General features: G+C 34.9%; 4 protein-coding genes and 2 long non-coding RNA genes across 6 annotated transcripts; 5 read left to right on the forward strand and 1 right to left on the reverse strand.

The window, feature by feature from the left end:
* Positions 1–146: 146 nt before the first annotated feature.
* On the forward strand, positions 147–1,524 carry LOC134272266 (E3 ubiquitin-protein ligase TRIM45-like). The gene is made up of 2 exons (XM_062754512.1): positions 147–211; positions 588–1,524. Exon 2 carries the CDS (start codon positions 595–597, stop codon positions 1,522–1,524), a length of 930 nt encoding a protein of 309 aa, XP_062610496.1. The 5' UTR covers positions 147–211; positions 588–594.
* A 107-nt stretch (positions 1,525–1,631) lies between these two features.
* LOC134272261 (heat shock 70 kDa protein 12B-like) lies at positions 1,632–9,317 on the forward strand. The gene is made up of 2 exons (XM_062754509.1): positions 1,632–1,958; positions 9,090–9,317. The coding sequence occupies exons 1-2, from the start codon at positions 1,647–1,649 to the stop codon at positions 9,315–9,317; spliced, it is 540 nt and encodes a 179-aa protein (XP_062610493.1). The 5' UTR covers positions 1,632–1,646.
* LOC134272263 (uncharacterized) lies at positions 3,876–4,492 on the forward strand. The gene is made up of 3 exons (XR_009993158.1): positions 3,876–3,945; positions 4,138–4,287; positions 4,411–4,492. It is a non-coding gene; the product is annotated as an uncharacterized LOC134272263 (long non-coding RNA).
* Positions 4,958–5,521, forward strand: LOC134272264 (uncharacterized). Its single transcript, XM_062754511.1, has 2 exons — positions 4,958–5,057; positions 5,184–5,521. The coding sequence occupies exons 1-2, from the start codon at positions 4,971–4,973 to the stop codon at positions 5,517–5,519; spliced, it is 423 nt and encodes a 140-aa protein (XP_062610495.1). The 5' UTR covers positions 4,958–4,970; the 3' UTR covers positions 5,520–5,521.
* LOC134272265 (uncharacterized) lies at positions 6,171–6,990 on the reverse strand. Its single transcript, XR_009993159.1, has 3 exons — positions 6,921–6,990; positions 6,576–6,725; positions 6,171–6,452 (listed from the first exon to the last, which is right to left on the reverse strand). It is a non-coding gene; the product is annotated as an uncharacterized LOC134272265 (long non-coding RNA).
* A 4,160-nt stretch (positions 9,318–13,477) lies between the features above and the next one.
* Positions 13,478–16,025, forward strand: LOC134272262 (uncharacterized). The gene is made up of 2 exons (XM_062754510.1): positions 13,478–13,829; positions 14,116–16,025. The coding sequence occupies exons 1-2, from the start codon at positions 13,478–13,480 to the stop codon at positions 16,023–16,025; spliced, it is 2,262 nt and encodes a 753-aa protein (XP_062610494.1).
* The last annotated feature ends 1,492 nt before the right edge of the window (positions 16,026–17,517 follow it).

Genomic DNA, 17,517 nt, shown 5'->3' on the forward strand with positions numbered 1-17,517 from the left:
TAGTAATCTATTAAGAACATTTTATTTGAACACAACATGAGTCTTTGATGCCCCATTTTTTCACCTCGTTCTATCAGTTTTGAACAAAAATAATAATCATACAACACAAGAAGGATAACTCTCCTGACAACAGTTAATGTTTACATGAAGATAGCTTTTTGATAAGAAGGGCGTCCATTGCCAGACGGAATAGAAATTTCTCTATATGAAGGTATTGCCTTACATACTCATTTTCTTTGCTGGAAGCAATAAATATAAATACCTTATAATACTTTTTTTGGATGATGTTTTGAAAATTTATAAAAGAGGGAGTCACATTTGTCCATCTACAACATGTACAATGAAATGAAAGTTTTTGACGACAGTCTGAAATAATCTCCATTAAAAGCTTCCTTACATTTTTATAAATGCTTTGAATGAATCAGTATAAAATGACTTATGCAGGAAATAATATATGATATATGAAGCATTTTTAAACTACTTTTGCTTTTAAATTTAAACGATATTAAAAAAATAATCTAAGTATAAGTAAAGAAAAGATGAGATTCTTCCAAGATAAATGTACATTTGTACTTCTAACATTTTAGATTTAGTATGGATCCTCGTACGAGTGCACAAGATGTCATCCGTTGTGACCTTTGTCAGACAGCTGAAGTGCAGAAGTACTGTGATTTCTGTCATGTCAATCTGTGTATTCCTTGTATAGGAAAACATATTTCTGATGACTATGACAAACATAAAGTGGTCCCATTCAAACAAAAGAAGTCAACTTTAATCTATCCTAAGTGCTCATCACATCAAAAAAGAGGCAGCAAGTTTCACTGTAAAACGTGCGGGACCTCTGTATGTTCTCTGTGTGCTACATCTGATAAACACAGAGGGCATACAGTTTTACCTCTTTCTGATCTCTTTTATTCAAAGAGGGAAGCTATTGGAAAAGATTCTGAAGAATTAGAAAACTCAATTTCTCCAACGTATGCAGAAATTGCAGAAGGAATAGAATCCCAGATAGCTAACCTAGATGGGAAATATGAAAATCTTACATCAACGTTGATTGAATTTGGTGAAGAATGGCACAGAGAAGTTGACGTGATTGTTGAAAAATTAAGAATGGAAATAGAAAAGGAAAAAACGAAACATAAGAGTATTCTAAAGGAGCATTTGAATGAAATCAAACAGATACAGACTGTTATTGAAGAAACACTTCGAAATCTTGAACAAACTGAAGATTCAAATGATGTATCTTTGACCATGGAGTACATCTCACGCACCAAGGAATTTAGCAAACTACCTCCAAAAATTCAAATATCAATACCAACTTTTAGTTCAAGGACAATAGACACAGAGCAGTTTTACAAGCTATTCGGATATTTAATACCATTATCTGTCACAACAGAGGAAAATGGTTACGAAGTGAAGAAACCAAAGTTATCATCAAAAGAAATGCTAGAGGCAAAAGTAAGTTATATTATTTTAACGGATCGATCATATTATTTGTACCCACAGACATTGATATTTGGTTAAATTAGGGTCTATTTCTTCTCTTTTTTTCTTATTTACTGTATTCTCTGGACATATTAGTTCTTGGTTAAGAAATCCTCATCAATACATGTAATTTATTATGTCAGGCTTGGGACACAGAGAACATGCCCTCTAACAGAAAGGCGCTGGTGGCAGCCATTGACTTTGGTACTACGTACAGCGGCATTGCATTTTCCTATAGACATGACTACGAGAACGACCCTTTGAAGGTCAGCTCCAACAAATGGACAGCAGGCTATAGCTACCGGGGTCTGGAGTCCCTTAAAACCCCCACCTGTATTCTGTTCAATAAAGACAAAGTGTTTGACTCGTTTGGTTATGAAGCGGAGGATAAATATTCCGAACTGGCAGAGGAAGAGGAACATGAGGAGTGGTATTACTTCAAGAGGTTCAAGATGTCCCTCTTTAACACAGAGGTAAGTTCATCTCTTAATATGTGAAAAATGATAATTATTTAAAGTCAGGATTGTTGTTATTAAAGGGGCCGGCATTTACTCGCCGTAATCCACTCTGGATTTTCTTGTATTTCGCATCGACACTCTAGATCTGTTAGGGGAGGAACCCTTAACGAGGCTCGGGGGTCGCTGCCATTTTAGACTGTTTCTATCTCTACACAAAAAAGATTTTCACTCTAATGTCACGTAACTCTTTCAGGAGTTATCGTTCATAAAACGCGCTCTTCATTCAAGTAAGGTAATAATAGACATCCAGAAACGTAGAGACAAGAACGGGCGATTTATTAGTGAAAAACAGGGAAAAGATATTTCTATTGATATAAATAACAACAACAGCAACGATGTTTCTTCACATATGCCGTTTGAAGTGCATGCACTACACGATCATGCATATTTCTCCAAAAAGAAAACACCTCTCCAAGTAGTGAGTTTATCATCAGCACCAGTGTTCGAAATCCCGCCAAATGACAATTCCACAGTTTCATTCGGGTAATTTATTTCATTATTATTAAAATTTAATCTATCTTATAAACATGTAAAAGATGAGTGAAGAGACGAATTGTTTCCTTTTCACCATAAAATAATAAATAAAAAGGAAAATAATTATTTGATAAAACTCAATAAGAAAATTTGCAACAGGAAATATATATAAATGGGGCAAAGGGGGGCCATAGATTAATCTAAGAATTTTCATTATTTTATGTTTTCACAGAGAGAAGAATCTCACTCATCCCAAGAGCCATGGGCGGATTACAACACTGGAAGCAAATGATGGTGATATGGATCTAGAAGATGCACAATATTTTCAGGGTATTTTTTTTTAAAATATTATCATGTTGTTTATATTTGAACTATGAATTATATCCTTATGTGGTAAAATTTTACCAAAGGCAAATGAACATGTTATATGAAGTTCAGGTAATGAGTGACTTTTTCATAATATATCATAATCATAAAATATATCATAATGAGATATTGCTTTGTCATTAAAATCAAATCAATACACATTGTAATAAAATGCATTTTAATACAGAAAATCCCAGAAAGTTAAATTGGAAGGAAGGCAGAAGAGTAATTGAAATACCATTTCTGGCAGACAAACTTTATCAGGGATGCATTACATGCCATCAACCATTGCATCTGAAAGACATTATTGATGAAGAACATTTTGGTTTGGGAGGCATTTTTAGGATTGTTTGCTCCTCGTGCAAAAATGTGACCCAAATTTCATCTGGAAAAAGACATATAAGTACCTATGGCATAGGAGACAAAGTCAAAAGTAAAGCATCATACACATGGGATGTCAATACAAAGCTTGCTTCAGGTATCATCATAACAATTATTATACTGAAATATTTTGACAAACTGACTAAAGAATTAACTAATTATATTTATTTACCATTCTTAGAATGATGGTTTATGATAAAGTTGATATAAATATTTTTTTGAAAGTTCAATATAATGAAATACTGCTTGTGTGTGTTATTTTTAGACTTTCAAATATTTTTTTTATACAGGAATGTTACATACTGGCTTAGGTATATCTTCTGTGAATGCATTACTTGCATGTTTGAATATTCCTGGTATCTCCCATAAGTCACTGAAGGCAGAGAGAGAGAAGTTGGAAAAAAGGTTGAAGATGTTGCTATAAAGTCTTGTGAGGAGTTTGCTGCCCAAGAAATGGAAATTTGTAAAGAGTATGTTTATTGGAATGCTTTTATAAAATGAAATGATAAATACTGATAACAAAAATTTCTTATTAAAATTAGTAATGAAATTGATTAAAAAGTTAATTTTGCCAAATAGTTTTATAAAATTTATACTTTTTCTCTGTTTCCATGTGTATTGTAAGGGAATATGTTAAATTTTTTCAATGAGGGAGTAGAAGTATCCTTCGATGCAGGCTGGCAGAAGCGTGGTAGTGGAAGATCATACAACAGTTTATCAGGTGAATTCAACATCCTTCTCTAAACTGTAATATATTCATTTATCTGACAGTAATATAAACTTTAATTTAATTAAAATTAACTGAAACTTAGAGGGTGTGGGAATAAATTATGATTTTTTCATCATATAAATGCCAACATGTGCAGTATGTATGGAAATACTTTATAAATTATAATAAAACAATATTTTATAGGTCATGCCTGTATGATTGGTACCAAAACAGGCAAGATTATCAGCTACGATGTTAGAAACAAGAGCTGCCGTATTTGTTAAAATGCTGCATTGTCCGAAGAACCTCCACGGCAACATGACTGCAGGAAAAACTGGGATGGTAGTGCTAAAGGTAAAAAATATTAGCATTACAGAACTTTTAATTATATGTCATATGTAACAAAAGGTAAAATGACATATACGTGATTGCACATTACTTGCTTTACAAATAATGAGTAAATTCATATTGAAACAGGGATGGAATGTGACATGGCTGTAAGCATGCTAAAAGACCTTGAGGCCAAGAACATAAGTGTGGAGACAATTGTGATGGACGATGACACTACAACGATCGCAAGGGCAAGAAAAGAAGTGAAAGCCAGACTAAAGAAAAAGAGTGATAGTAACCACGCCAAAAAACATTTCACCAATAGATTATACGGTTTACAAATTGCCAAAAAGTACAGACAGTTGGGAACGAAGACCATAGCTCATTTAAAGAAATGTTTCAACAATATCATTGCTGTGAACAAGAACAATCCAGAAAAATTGAAGTCAAATCTAAGATCATTGACACCTCACCTTTTTGGGGACCATAGTAAGTGCAGCGAAAACTGTGGATTTGTACGGAACCCTGCTACTTATATTCTGAAGAATTTACCATATAGGAAATACCTGAGTGACAATATGCTGAAAGCAGATCTTCAAGAAACAATTTCATCATTTGCAGACCAAGCAGAGAAGTTAGCCAATTTATGTAGTTCCCAGTCAAATGAGATCTTCAACAACACTATTGCTTCAAAAGCTCCAAAAAGAATGCACTTTTCAGGATCAGAAAGTACATCATTTAGAGTTGCTGCCGCAACTGCCCATAAAAACTTAGGAAGTCATTACGTTTTGAAGGTGAGTTTGAAATTGATAGAAGGAATATGTCAGTATGGTTGAATACATTTGACTATATTATAAAACTACTTTTAGTTGATATTAGATTCATTCTTTTATTTATTTTGCATTGATTTTTTTTTCAAGGTAAATGAAGCACTTCTCTTGTCACCAGGAGAACACACAAAGAAACAGATTTTACAACATGACTTGAAAAGGACCAAGGATTATCAACGAAAGTCATCCACATCATTCAAGAAGAGAAGGTCAGCCCTAAAGTACAAAAAACAAGCAGCACTAGAGAGCAAAGAGCTGAGGGAGGGTACCACATATGAGTCTGGTGTGAGCTTGGCTGACACTTCCACAGCAGCTGACATTCATGAGATACCACCTCCTGTCACCTTGCCCACCATATCAACTCTCCCAGATGAAAATTATACTTTCATCTGCTTTGATCTGGAGACTACCGGTCTTGGTATGTGATATTGAAATATGTCGACAGTCACAAAGAAATACACTAATATTTATCTTTTTTTGACAATTACTGATAATCTATTGGCAGATATATAAGCTATGTTTATTTTTTAAATTTTTTTTATTTATATTTATATTAATATTTATTTAAATGAAGTGCTTCATTTACCTTGAAAAAAAAATCAATGCAAAATAAATAAAAGAATGAATCTAATATCAACTAAAAGTAGTTTTATAATATAGTCAAATGTATTCAACCATACTGACATATTCCTTCTATCAATTTCAAACTCACCTTCAAAACGTAATGACTTCCTAAGTTTTTATGGGCAGTTGCGGCAGCAACTCTAAATGATGTACTTTCTGATCCTGAAAAGTGCATTCTTTTTGGAGCTTTTGAAGCAATAGTGTTGTTGAAGATCTCATTTGACTGGGAACTACATAAATTGGCTAACTTCTCTGCTTGGTCTGCAAATGATGAAATTGTTTCTTGAAGATCTGCTTTCAGCATATTGTCACTCAGGTATTTCCTATATGGTAAATTCTTCAGAATATAAGTAGCAGGGTTCCGTACAAATCCACAGTTTTCGCTGCACTTACTATGGTCCCCAAAAAGGTGAGGTGTCAATGATCTTAGATTTGACTTCAATTTTTCTGGATTGTTCTTGTTCACAGCAATGATATTGTTGAAACATTTCTTTAAATGAGCTATGGTCTTCGTTCCCAACTGTCTGTACTTTTTGGCAATTTGTAAACCGTATAATCTATTGGTGAAATGTTTTTTGGCGTGGTTACTATCACTCTTTTTCTTTAGTCTGGCTTTCACTTCTTTTCTTGCCCTTGCAATCGTTGTAGTGTCATCGTCCATCACAATTGTCTCCACACTTATGTTCTTGGCCTCAAGGTCTTTTAGCATGCTTACAGCCATGTCACATTCCATCCCTGTTTCAATATGAATTTACTCATTATTTGTAAAGCAAGTAATGTGCAATCACGTATATGTCATTTTACCTTTTGTTACATATGACATATAATTAAAAGTTCTGTATTGCTAATATTTTTTACCTTTAGCACTACCATCCCAGTTTTTCCTGCAGTCATGTTGCCGTGGAGGTTCTTCGGACAATGCAGCATTTTAACAAATACGGCAGCTCTTGTTTCTAACATCGTAGCTGATAATCTTGCCTGTTTTGGTACCAATCATACAGGCATGACCTATAAAATATTGTTTTATTATAATTTATAAAGTATTTCCATACATACTGCACATGTTGGCATTTATATGATGAAAAAATCATAACAATTTATTCCCACACCCTCTAAGTTTCAGTTAATTTTAATTAAATTAAAGTTTATATTACTGTCAGATAAATGAATATATTACAGTTTAGAGAAGGATGTTGAATTCACCTGATAAACTGTTGTATGATCTTCCACTACCACGCTTCTGCCAGCCTGCATCGAAGGATACTTCTACTCCCTCATTGAAAAAATTTAACATATTCCCTTACAATACACATGGAAACAGAGAAAAAGTATAAATTTTATAAAACTATTTGGCTAAATTAACTTTTTAATCAATTTCATTACTAATTTTAATAAGAAATTTTTGTTATCAGTATTTATCATTTCATTTTATAAAAGCATTCCAATAAACATACTCTTTACAAATTTCCATTTCTTGGGCAGCAAACTCCTCACAAGACTTTATAGCAACATCTTCAACCTTTTTTCCAACTTCTCTCTCTCTTGCCTTCAGTGACTTATGGGAGATACCAGGAATATTCAAACATGCAAGTAATGCATTCACAGAAGATATACCTAAGCCAGTATGTAACATTCCTGTATAAAAAAAATATTTGAAAGTCTAAAAATAACACACACAAGCAGTATTTCATTATATTGAACTTTCAAAAAAATATTTATATCAACTTTATCATAAACCATCATTCTAAGAATGGTAAATAAATATAATTAGTTAATTCTTTTGTCAGTTTGTCAAAATATTTCAGTATAATAATTGTTATGATGATACCTGAAGCAAGCTTTGTATTGACATCCCATGTGTATGATGCTTTACTTTTGACTTTGTCTCCTATGCCATAGGTACTTATATGTCTTTTTCCAGATGAAATTTGGGTCACATTTTTGCACGAGGAGCAAACAATCCTAAAAATGCTTCCCAAACCAAAATGTTCTTCATCAATAATGTCTTTCAGATGCAATGGTTGATGGCATGTAATGCATCCCTGATAAAGTTTGTCTGCCAGAAATGGTATTTCAATTACTCTTCTGCCTTCCTTCCAATTTAACTTTCTGGGATTTTCTGTATTAAAATGCATTTTATTACAACGTGTATTGATTTGATTTTAATGACAAAGCAATATCTCATTATGATATATTTTATGATTATGATATATTATGAAAAAGTCACTCATTACCTGAACTTCATATAACATGTTCTTTTGCCTTTGGTAAAATTTTACCACATAAGGATATAACTCATAGTTCAAATATAAACAACATGATAATGTTTAAAAAAAAAAATACCCTGAAAATATTGTGCATCTTCCAGATCATTCATTTGCTTCCAGTGTTGTAATCCGCCCATGGCTCTTGGGATGAGTGAGATTCTTCTCTCTGTGAAAACATAAAATAATGAAAATTCTTAGATTAATCTATGGCCCCCTTTGCCCCATTTATATATAGTTCCTGTTGCAAATTTTTTATTGAGTTTTATCAAATAATTATTTTCCTTTTTATTTATTATTTTATGGTAAAAAGGAAAAAATTCGTCTCTTCACTCATCTTAATTATTTTACATGTTTATAAGATAGATTAAATTTTAATAATAATGAAATAAATTACCCGAATGAAACTGTGGAATTGTCATTTGGCGGGATTTCGAACACTGGTGCTGATGATAAACTCACTACTTGGAGAGGTGTTTTCTTTTTGGAGAAATATGCATGATCGTGTAGTGCATGCACTTCAAACGGCATATGTGAAGAAACATCGTTGCTGTTGTTGTTATTTATATCAATAGAAATGTCTTTTCCCTGTTTTTCACTAATAAATCGCCCGTTCTTGTCTCTACGTTTCTGGATGTTTACCTTCACCATTGTTGTTGTTATGGTCTATTATTACCTTACTTGAATGAAGAGCGCGTTTTATGAACGATAACTCCTGAAAGAGTTACGTGACATTAGAGTGAAAATCTTTTTTGTGTAGAGTTAAAAACAGTCTAAAATGGCAGCGACCCCCGAACCTCGTTAACTCACTTCTACTTGGTATTGTTCCCGACCTTTTCTATTCTGTTTCAATTCTGAGATACAACGTTAACCCTGTTTTAAGTAAGGCAGAAAGATAATCAAATTATATATATTTGATGTAAATTAGTAAAAGGTTATTGGTTGAAGCTTACAGGTTAGAATTAAAAAAATATATATATTTATTAAATTTATAGATATTTTGTGTATAAAAGCTTCGATTTAATATTGACCTTTTTTTATACTTTGCAGACTGTATGTCTTAAAATGCTTAAGATATTGTACATTGTATTGTACATTGTTCTCACAGGAACCACTTTCAAAAGCCTTGAAAATAAAATCTATAGACGGGAAGGAGATGTTGGCTTTGGATGTGTTTTCTGCGGCCATTAAATTCCTGAGGGGTCAGCTACGACAATCTCTAGAAGAAGAAGGCTCCGGGATCAGAGAAACTGATATGGGCTGGGTCTTAACAGTACCTGCTATCTGGGACGATCCTGCCAGACAGTTTATGAGAGAGGCGGCAGTTAGGGTATAAGCTATAAATTAGCCTAGCTGCAGAATTGTTGCTCTCTGCTTGAGAAAATTTGGATAGATAAAGCAGAGAGCTACAGATCCAAGCGTTGTAAAAACCTTCGATTTACGCCGACGATTTTTTGTCACTACTTTAGGTATTTATTTCTATTTATTTCGTGTAGTTTAATCTTTCTCATGCTTTTAGAATGGTATCCTATAATAGTTCATGTATTTTAACTCTTATATTTGACCTTTGTTTACCTTTAAACGGTCCAAAACAGTCCTGTTTATAGCTTTGTAATGTCGGTTTAAAAGAGTTCCATTTTGACGTCCGTAACCACAAACAGCCATTATAGTTAGCGATGAGAGGTAAGTAAATGATCAGGAATTAGATGTTGAATGTATGATTGATTATTAAGTACCATTTAAAATTATTTCCAAAGCTTGGGGAAGTATAAAATACACGAAAAAATACCCATAGTGAGCGACAAAAAATAGTCGGCGTAAATCGAAGGTTTTTACAACGCTTGGATCTGTAGCTCTCTGCTTTATCTCTCCGAATTTTTTCAAGCAGAGAGCTACAGTTCTGCAGCTATAGATTAGCCAAAGAAATGTTTTGTCCCCCGCTTTCACTGGAAGCTGGGGGTATTTATTTCGGTCTCCCTGTTCTTCCGTCCTTATTTCTGTCTGTCTGTAAAACTTTCGTATTCGCGCGATATGGAGAACCTTTTAAGCTTTCGCAATGGAATTTAGCATAGCAACTCTCTATTGTCTAAGGAAGAAAGCATAAATTTTGAGGTCAAAAGGTTAAAGTTCAAGGTCGTAAATTCATACACTCCGTCTGTGTGTAACACTTTCTTTTCATAGTGATATCTCAAGAAACGTTGAGCTTTTGTATTATTTTATATTTATTTTGTATTGATTTATACAATAACTAACTAGGGCTTCTCTCACGCTTTTCAAAGTGTCCCGCTCCCTTTTAAACTCACCTGAGCTGAAAGCTCAAGTGAGCTTTTCTGATCATATTTTGTCCGGCGTCCGTCTGTCTGTAAACTTTTCACATTATTGACTTCTTCTCTAGAACCACTGGGCCAATTTCAACCAAATTTGCCACAAATATTAAAGTATCTGTAACGCTAGCCGTTCTGCTAACTATATGGTATAAATAATTTGACTCAACTTCCTTCATAAATGTACCATTCGCAAAGAAGACATAAGATTATAAACATCAAACAATTGAATTTATTAAAACAATTTATTTCAAACGACGGCATTCACACCACATTCATACCAAATTAACAATAATAAATAATTAAAATAAGTTTTAATTAATAAAATAAGAAAAATAATAGCGTAAAGCAGACCGAAAGACCATCCAAAAATCTATCATCTATTTCCCAATATCTAAAAATGAAAACAAGTCGTAGTTATTTATAACTTTAACTTGTAAAACTTTACACAAGCTTTACTGTATTAAAAGGTTAGCTTGTTAAACTCCTAAAACAATCTATTAAAATGGGACACAAGTCATGGGTATTTATAACGTTGACTTGTTAAACCTAACGCAAGCTTTACTGTATTAAACAGATTCAGCTTGTAAATACTACGGCCATAAATGTTAAATTCAATAATCTTTATTAAGTTTGAAGCAAAGTAAAATTAAAATCTCCAAGTTCTTTAATAAAAATTCTTTGAAAAATTCTAAAGAAAAATTTACGTATCTAGAAAAATTAAATTTACCGAATCTAAACAAAATAAAAATTGACTTTCGTTGAATTAATCAACTTTAGTCATCATAAAAGAGAAAGATAGCAAACGTATTACTTTTGTTACGTCGTTTGCATTAAAATAAAAATTAAATAAAAGTAGAGTAAAATTGAAAAATACAATAATCCTAGAAAAATTAATTACTGAACAGAACTACTCAGTCATGGACTATCGAGTTCTTAAAACCACCGATCACGGACAATAGTATTTTACTATTTCATGTCCTACACGGTTAAATCCTATAATCCTAACTAGATAAATAAAAAATGAAATAAATTCCTAAATAAAATAAAAGATAGACAGAAATAAAAGTTAAATAAAATCCTAACAAAAATCTAAAAGCTCCGTAAAACGGACCTACCAAATCAAAATAAGCAGAAGAGTGACTAGAATTTCTCAGCGTCTGACTTTTATATGACTCAAGGACAGAAAATGACGGAAAAGGACGGAAAATGCTGGAAAAAGACGGAATTGTTAATTATGAAATTCCATTGAAATTCCATTGGATTAATGATCAATTATATCGAGCAACCTGATTGGTCAATAGTAAAACAAGTGTTACCGAATATTCAATACAAATGTAAAATCATTCTTTCTCACATTTTATCAATTAAAACAAAATATATTTCACAACAAGTAATTTTAACAAAACATATTAAACTCAAAACAATATTCAGTTCGTCTCAAAATACATTCATTCGTAAGATGGCGCCACTAGGTTTTTCGATTGTAAAGTATAGTTTACAAACCGTAAACTATAGTTAACGATTCGTTAAGTATAGTTTTCATCTGTAAAACTATATTTAACGGTTGTTAACTATACTTTACGAATGATAATCTAAGTTTATCGGTCTGTAATAAGCGCTTACAATAGATTTTGTTGATAAACATAGATTCACAATCGTAAACTATAGTTAAGAGTTGTTAATCATAGTTTCACAAATCGTGAAACTATATTTATCAATTCGCTAACTATAGTTAATGGTTTGTAAACTATAGTTTACAATTCGTGAAACTGTGTTGATCAGATAATCTATGATTTGCAATTGCAAATGATTGTTTTCAGTGTTAAGTATAGTTTACGGTTGTTGTAAAGTTCCTGATCCGGAATTTTTCCCGGTACGGGTTTGATTACTATGTTTTTATTTATGTTTCCGCCCAAGTTAATGGAGCAGCATTTTAACATGTGCTTGATCTCTTCCTAGCCTCACAGGAGTAAGTAATTATTTAAATGCATAAATATTCATGAGAAATAATGTTTAGGACATATTTGAATTGTTTTTTACCTATGATACTGTTAAATTCACTTGTCTGGATAAGTTTTAACTAAATGTCAGTCTGTTTGTCTATAGTCAAGCTCGAGAAATTATTGTCAATGTCAATTATTATGTTTTTTGGTAAACGTAGATGATATATTTGTCATATGTTTACTATTCTTTTTGAATAAACATTTATGATTCTTGTTTGTAGTTTTTTACCCTCTTCACGAGGTGGAATGTCAGTTCCAAAATAAATCTGGAAACATTACAGTAAAAAATCCTGTTAATTCGGCTGACTGTTTGTATGGATCAAGGTCTCAGGAAACAAGGAATCATGAGCAGTGTGGGCAAGAAACTCTTTGATGAATCCGCATCTAGAGTGAGTTCTAAACTAACAGAAACACTATTACTTCACACTACAAAAGTCGAGCAGGCCCGTGCGCAGATGAAGTATGCAGAAGAAGAAGCAGATTTGTTCAGACAGGAGGTTGCCATCAAGGCCAGCAGAACTGTGTTAACACGTAAGAAAGAACTGGAAGCGGCAACCCTTGGACTAGAAGCCGTGAGAAAGGTTTTGGAATTTCCAGACGTTGGTGAAAGTGTTTTCGGTGAATATCAAGATCCAAATAAAGAACATTTGATGGAGCGATATTTGAATGAAAATATGAGAATGAACACTCCTCCACCTGATCCAGTGCTGAATGAAAGACCTTCCCCTGCAAATGTAGACGCGCATGATATTAAAGTGTCCGAACCTATACAGAACTCATTGATTTCCGTTGTTCCCCAGGTTTTGCAACAGACTAACACAAAGCAGGACACTGCATTCGATCTTGCAAAGGCAGTCGTAAAAAACCAAATGATTCCACAAAGACTTTGAAAATTCAGTGGTGAACCTGGACGGTATATTACCTGGAAACACAGTTTTCTAAATGTTATGAAAGACATCAATTCTAGCCCATTGGAGCAACTAGATCTTTTATTGAACAACCTCGGACAAGGGTGTAAACTGCAGTGCGAAAATATAAGAACTACAAATGCTCGCAATCCAGAGAGGGCTCTCACACAAATATGGGAAAGACTGGACATGTAGTACGGTAGCCCTGAAGCAGTGGAACATGCTCTGAAGCAGCGGATCATTAACTTTACATCGTTAATGGAGAATGATAGGAAACGTTACTTTGATCTTTACGACCTAGCTGCTGAGGTTGAATCCTTGAAAAGTGATGAAGCCTATGGATCAGCCTTCGCATATTTTGACTCCACAACTGGAATAAATGACTTTGTTCGAAAATTGCCAAAGTGTTTTCGGGAGAAATGGATGACAACGTGTGACAAGTACAAGGTCAACAATGGAGTGTCTTATGTGCCTTTCCAAGTGTTGGTGAATTTCTTGCGAGACCTTGCGCTGCTAAGAAATGACCCTGGTTTGATATTGGAGAACTTACCTCAGAATTCAGCCACACAGTGCGCATCCACCACAAAGAAAGTCGGCACAAAAGTCGGATGTATTTGTTCGCAAAACAACCGTAGCACTAGATCGTCTCGAATATGAAACTGACAGTGACATTTCCTATGTACGGTGTCCCATTCATGGAGGAAATTCCAACCATGCTCTGCGAGATTGTCGGAAACTCTGTAAGAAACCTTACAAAGGGAGAATTGATTTCCTTTTCAAGAAATGATATTGTCTGAAATGTTGTGGCCAGAAACGCCATTTAAAAAAGAACTGTCATGAGTCGGTCAAGTGTGAAAGATGTAATTCGACGGAACATGTAACTATTCTTCATCCAGACTCTGCACCTAGGAAAGTCCAGGAGGGGGAGCAGTCTGATGTGAATGCATGTTGCACAGAAATATGCGATGTACCCAGAAACACTTCTAAATCTTGTTCAAAAATTGTGTTAGTGTCGGTGTTTCCAGAGGGAGAACGTTATCGAGAACGAAAAGTTTACTGTCTGATAGACGACCAAAGCAACCGATCCTTGGCATCACCATCGTTTTTAGATGCTTTCAACATACGTGGCCCAGAGACAGAATATGTGCTATCAACATGTACAGGAAGATCTGTTACATCTGGACGGAAAGAATCGGGATATATAGTGCGCTCACTAGATGGATCATGTACTCTCACATTACCAAGCCTCATTGAATGTGATGAGATACCTGACAACAGGAACGAGATTCCATCTAAAGCTGTTGCGCGAGGATATTCAAACTTACAGGATATTGAGAAATGTATTTCTGAGATTGATGAGAGTGTCAATATTGAACTTTTGATTGGTCGCGATCTAATAACAGCACACCATGTATTGGATCAAAGAATAGGAACAGATGTCTTACCTTTTGGTCAAAAACTGCCCCTCGGCTGGGTGATAATTGGGAACGTTTGCCTCGGTAAGATCCATCAACCTGAGACTGTCAATGTTTTGAAGACCTCCATATTGTCAAGTGGAAGAGCCACACATTTGATTCCATGTGAAACTGAGATCTTGGTGAAAGAATTTGACATTTTTACACGTCTACCGTGTGATGAGAAACCAGGCCTCTCAATAGAAGACAAAAAGTTTCTTCACGTCATGGAGTCAAGTTGTCATAGATCTAGCGACGGATTTTGTGAAGCGCCATTACCCTTTTGGGAGGGTAGACAACCTCTACCAGACAACCGGTCAATGGCCCTGCATAGAGCCAAGTCATTTGATGCCAACTTGCGTTCTAACACAGAAAAGAAAAAACAAATCATCGAATTCGTAGAGAAGCTTCTACAGATTGAGCATTCAAAATTGGCTCCCAAACTACCTGTTAATGTTGAGCGATGGTACTTACCAATGTTCGCTGTATTCCATCCGAAGAAACCGGAGAGCATTCGCGTGGTGTTTGATTCGTCGGCAAAATATCAAGATGTGTCATTGAATTCTGTGCTTCTTCAAGGACCTGACTTGCTGAACAGTCTGGTTGGTATCCTTCTTCGATTCCGTCAGGAAAAGGTAGCCATTACCATGGACGTACAACATATGTTTTATAATTTCAAAGTACCAGAAGAACAACGATGTTATTTGCGTTTTATATGGCACCAAAATAATGACTTCAATCAACCCCTTGTTGATTACCAAATGACTAGACATGTATTTGGCAATACTGCATCGCCAGCAGTGGCCAATTACGGATTCCTCAAGGTTGTAGAAACTGCTGACCAAGATGTAGATAACCTTATCAGAGAGAGCTTCTACATAGATGATGGATTGGTATCCTGCAAAACTGTTGAACACACTGTTGACCTTGCCCTTCGCACAAAGCAAGCCTTACATGACAACGGCAGAATAAGACTCCATAAGTTTGCGTCAAACAGCAGAGAGGTGCTTAATGGGCTGGACCAAGGTGACTTAGCAAATGATTTAAAGGATCTTGATTTAGGAACAGCTACTCTTCCCACTCAGAGAAGTCTAGGCCTACTTTGGAATACAGATACAGACACCTTTACATTCAAAGTCAATTCTGTTGTAAGGTCTTACACTCGACGTGGACTTTTATCTGTAATCAACAGTGTCTTCGACCCTATTGGCTTTTTACAACCTGTCATCATTGAAGGAAAACTCTTACTTCGTGAAATGATGTCTGTGACCAGTAAAACTGATTGGGATGACCCATTTCCAGAACCACTACAACAAATGGATCTCATGGATGAACTCTTTAAGCTATCTTGAGACTCTTCACATACCTAGAATGTACAGCGATATCTCGTTTGAGGATGCCACCCATAGAGAGGTTTTGGTATTTGCGGACGCGTCAAAGAATGCAGTGGCAGCAGTTGCGTACCTTAAGTTGTATGATGAGAAAAAATCTACAATCAGATTTCTGATAGGTTAAGCAAAACTTGCACCAACACATGGGCACAGAATTCCTCGCCTAGAGTTGTGTGCAGCTGTACTTGCTACCGAGATTGCAGAAAATAGGCGAGATCAACTGAAGATTCCTCAGAACAATTTTCACTTCTTTACAGATAGTCAAGTTGTGCTTGGATATTTTTCCAATGAAACAAGGAGGTTTTACATTTATGTTGCTAATCGTGTTGGCAGAATTCGTCTTTTTAGCCAACCATCGCAATGACATCACGTTAGAACAGAATGTAATCCTGCAGATGTCGCGACTCGTAGCATTGACGCGTCACAACTTGAAGATTCAGCATGGCTTCGTGGTCCAGGGGAGACATCTGAAAAATAACTACCAAGTCAGAGTTTGAACTTGTTAATCCGGAACATGACATTGAAGTTCGACCAGAAGTCACTAGCTGCAAGCAAGAAGTGGACACAGAAGATTGCCCTAAAACATCAAACCGCTTTTCTGACTGCTTCTTAAGATTTTCATCTTGGAAAAGACTGGTTAGGACAGTTGCTCGTATTAAGTATTGGGCTCGCTGCAAAGGAAGGAGTGAGACTTCCTGTACTAGATTTGATCATCCTCAGTTGTAAAGGGACAGTGAACTTGCAATAATTGCGTGTGTTCAAAGAGACAGTTATATGGAAGAAATGAAGTACATAAAAGAGTCAGACAGAATTCCACGCAACAGTACCATACTATCTCTCTCAGAACAGTCAAGGAATACCAAGCCTGGAGATCTGATCCTTCTCAGAGATGAGTCCCCTCGCAATGAATGGCCTATGGGAGTCGTGCGCCGAACATTCGAAAGTGGAGACGGACTTGTTAGAAAAGTAGAAGTAGCTACTGTAAAGGACGGAAAACAAGTTTTGTGTTCAAGACCAATAGCAGATCTAATTCTTTTGCTGGAAGTTGAGGAATGAACATTCTGTTTTTTGTCCTCTATGTGAGATACACATTGGTCACTTATGTAATTGCTATTTTACATATGAACAATTTATCAACATTTTACGTAACAATTAGTTATGTTATTTTCATACGCATGAACACAATTAATGCTCAGGGTAAATTTTTGTTGTTAAGTGATTTTTGACAAAGTCAGAGGGGGAGTGTAAAGTTCCCGATCCGGAATTTTTCCGGGTACGGGTTTGATTACTATGTTTTTGTTTATGTTTCCGCCAAAGTTAATGGAGCAGCATTTTAACATGTGCTTGATCTCTCCCTAGCCTCACAGGAGTAAGTAATTATTTAAATGCATAAATATTCATGAGAAATAATGTTAAGGACATATTTGAATTGTTTTTTACCTATGATACTGTT

This window comes from Saccostrea cucullata, unplaced genomic scaffold (genome assembly GCF_032062105.1).
Source record: "Saccostrea cucullata isolate Sc308-1 unplaced genomic scaffold, CSIRO_AGI_Scuc_v1 ctg8591, whole genome shotgun sequence".
Taxonomy (NCBI): domain Eukaryota; kingdom Metazoa; phylum Mollusca; class Bivalvia; order Ostreida; family Ostreidae; genus Saccostrea; species Saccostrea cuccullata.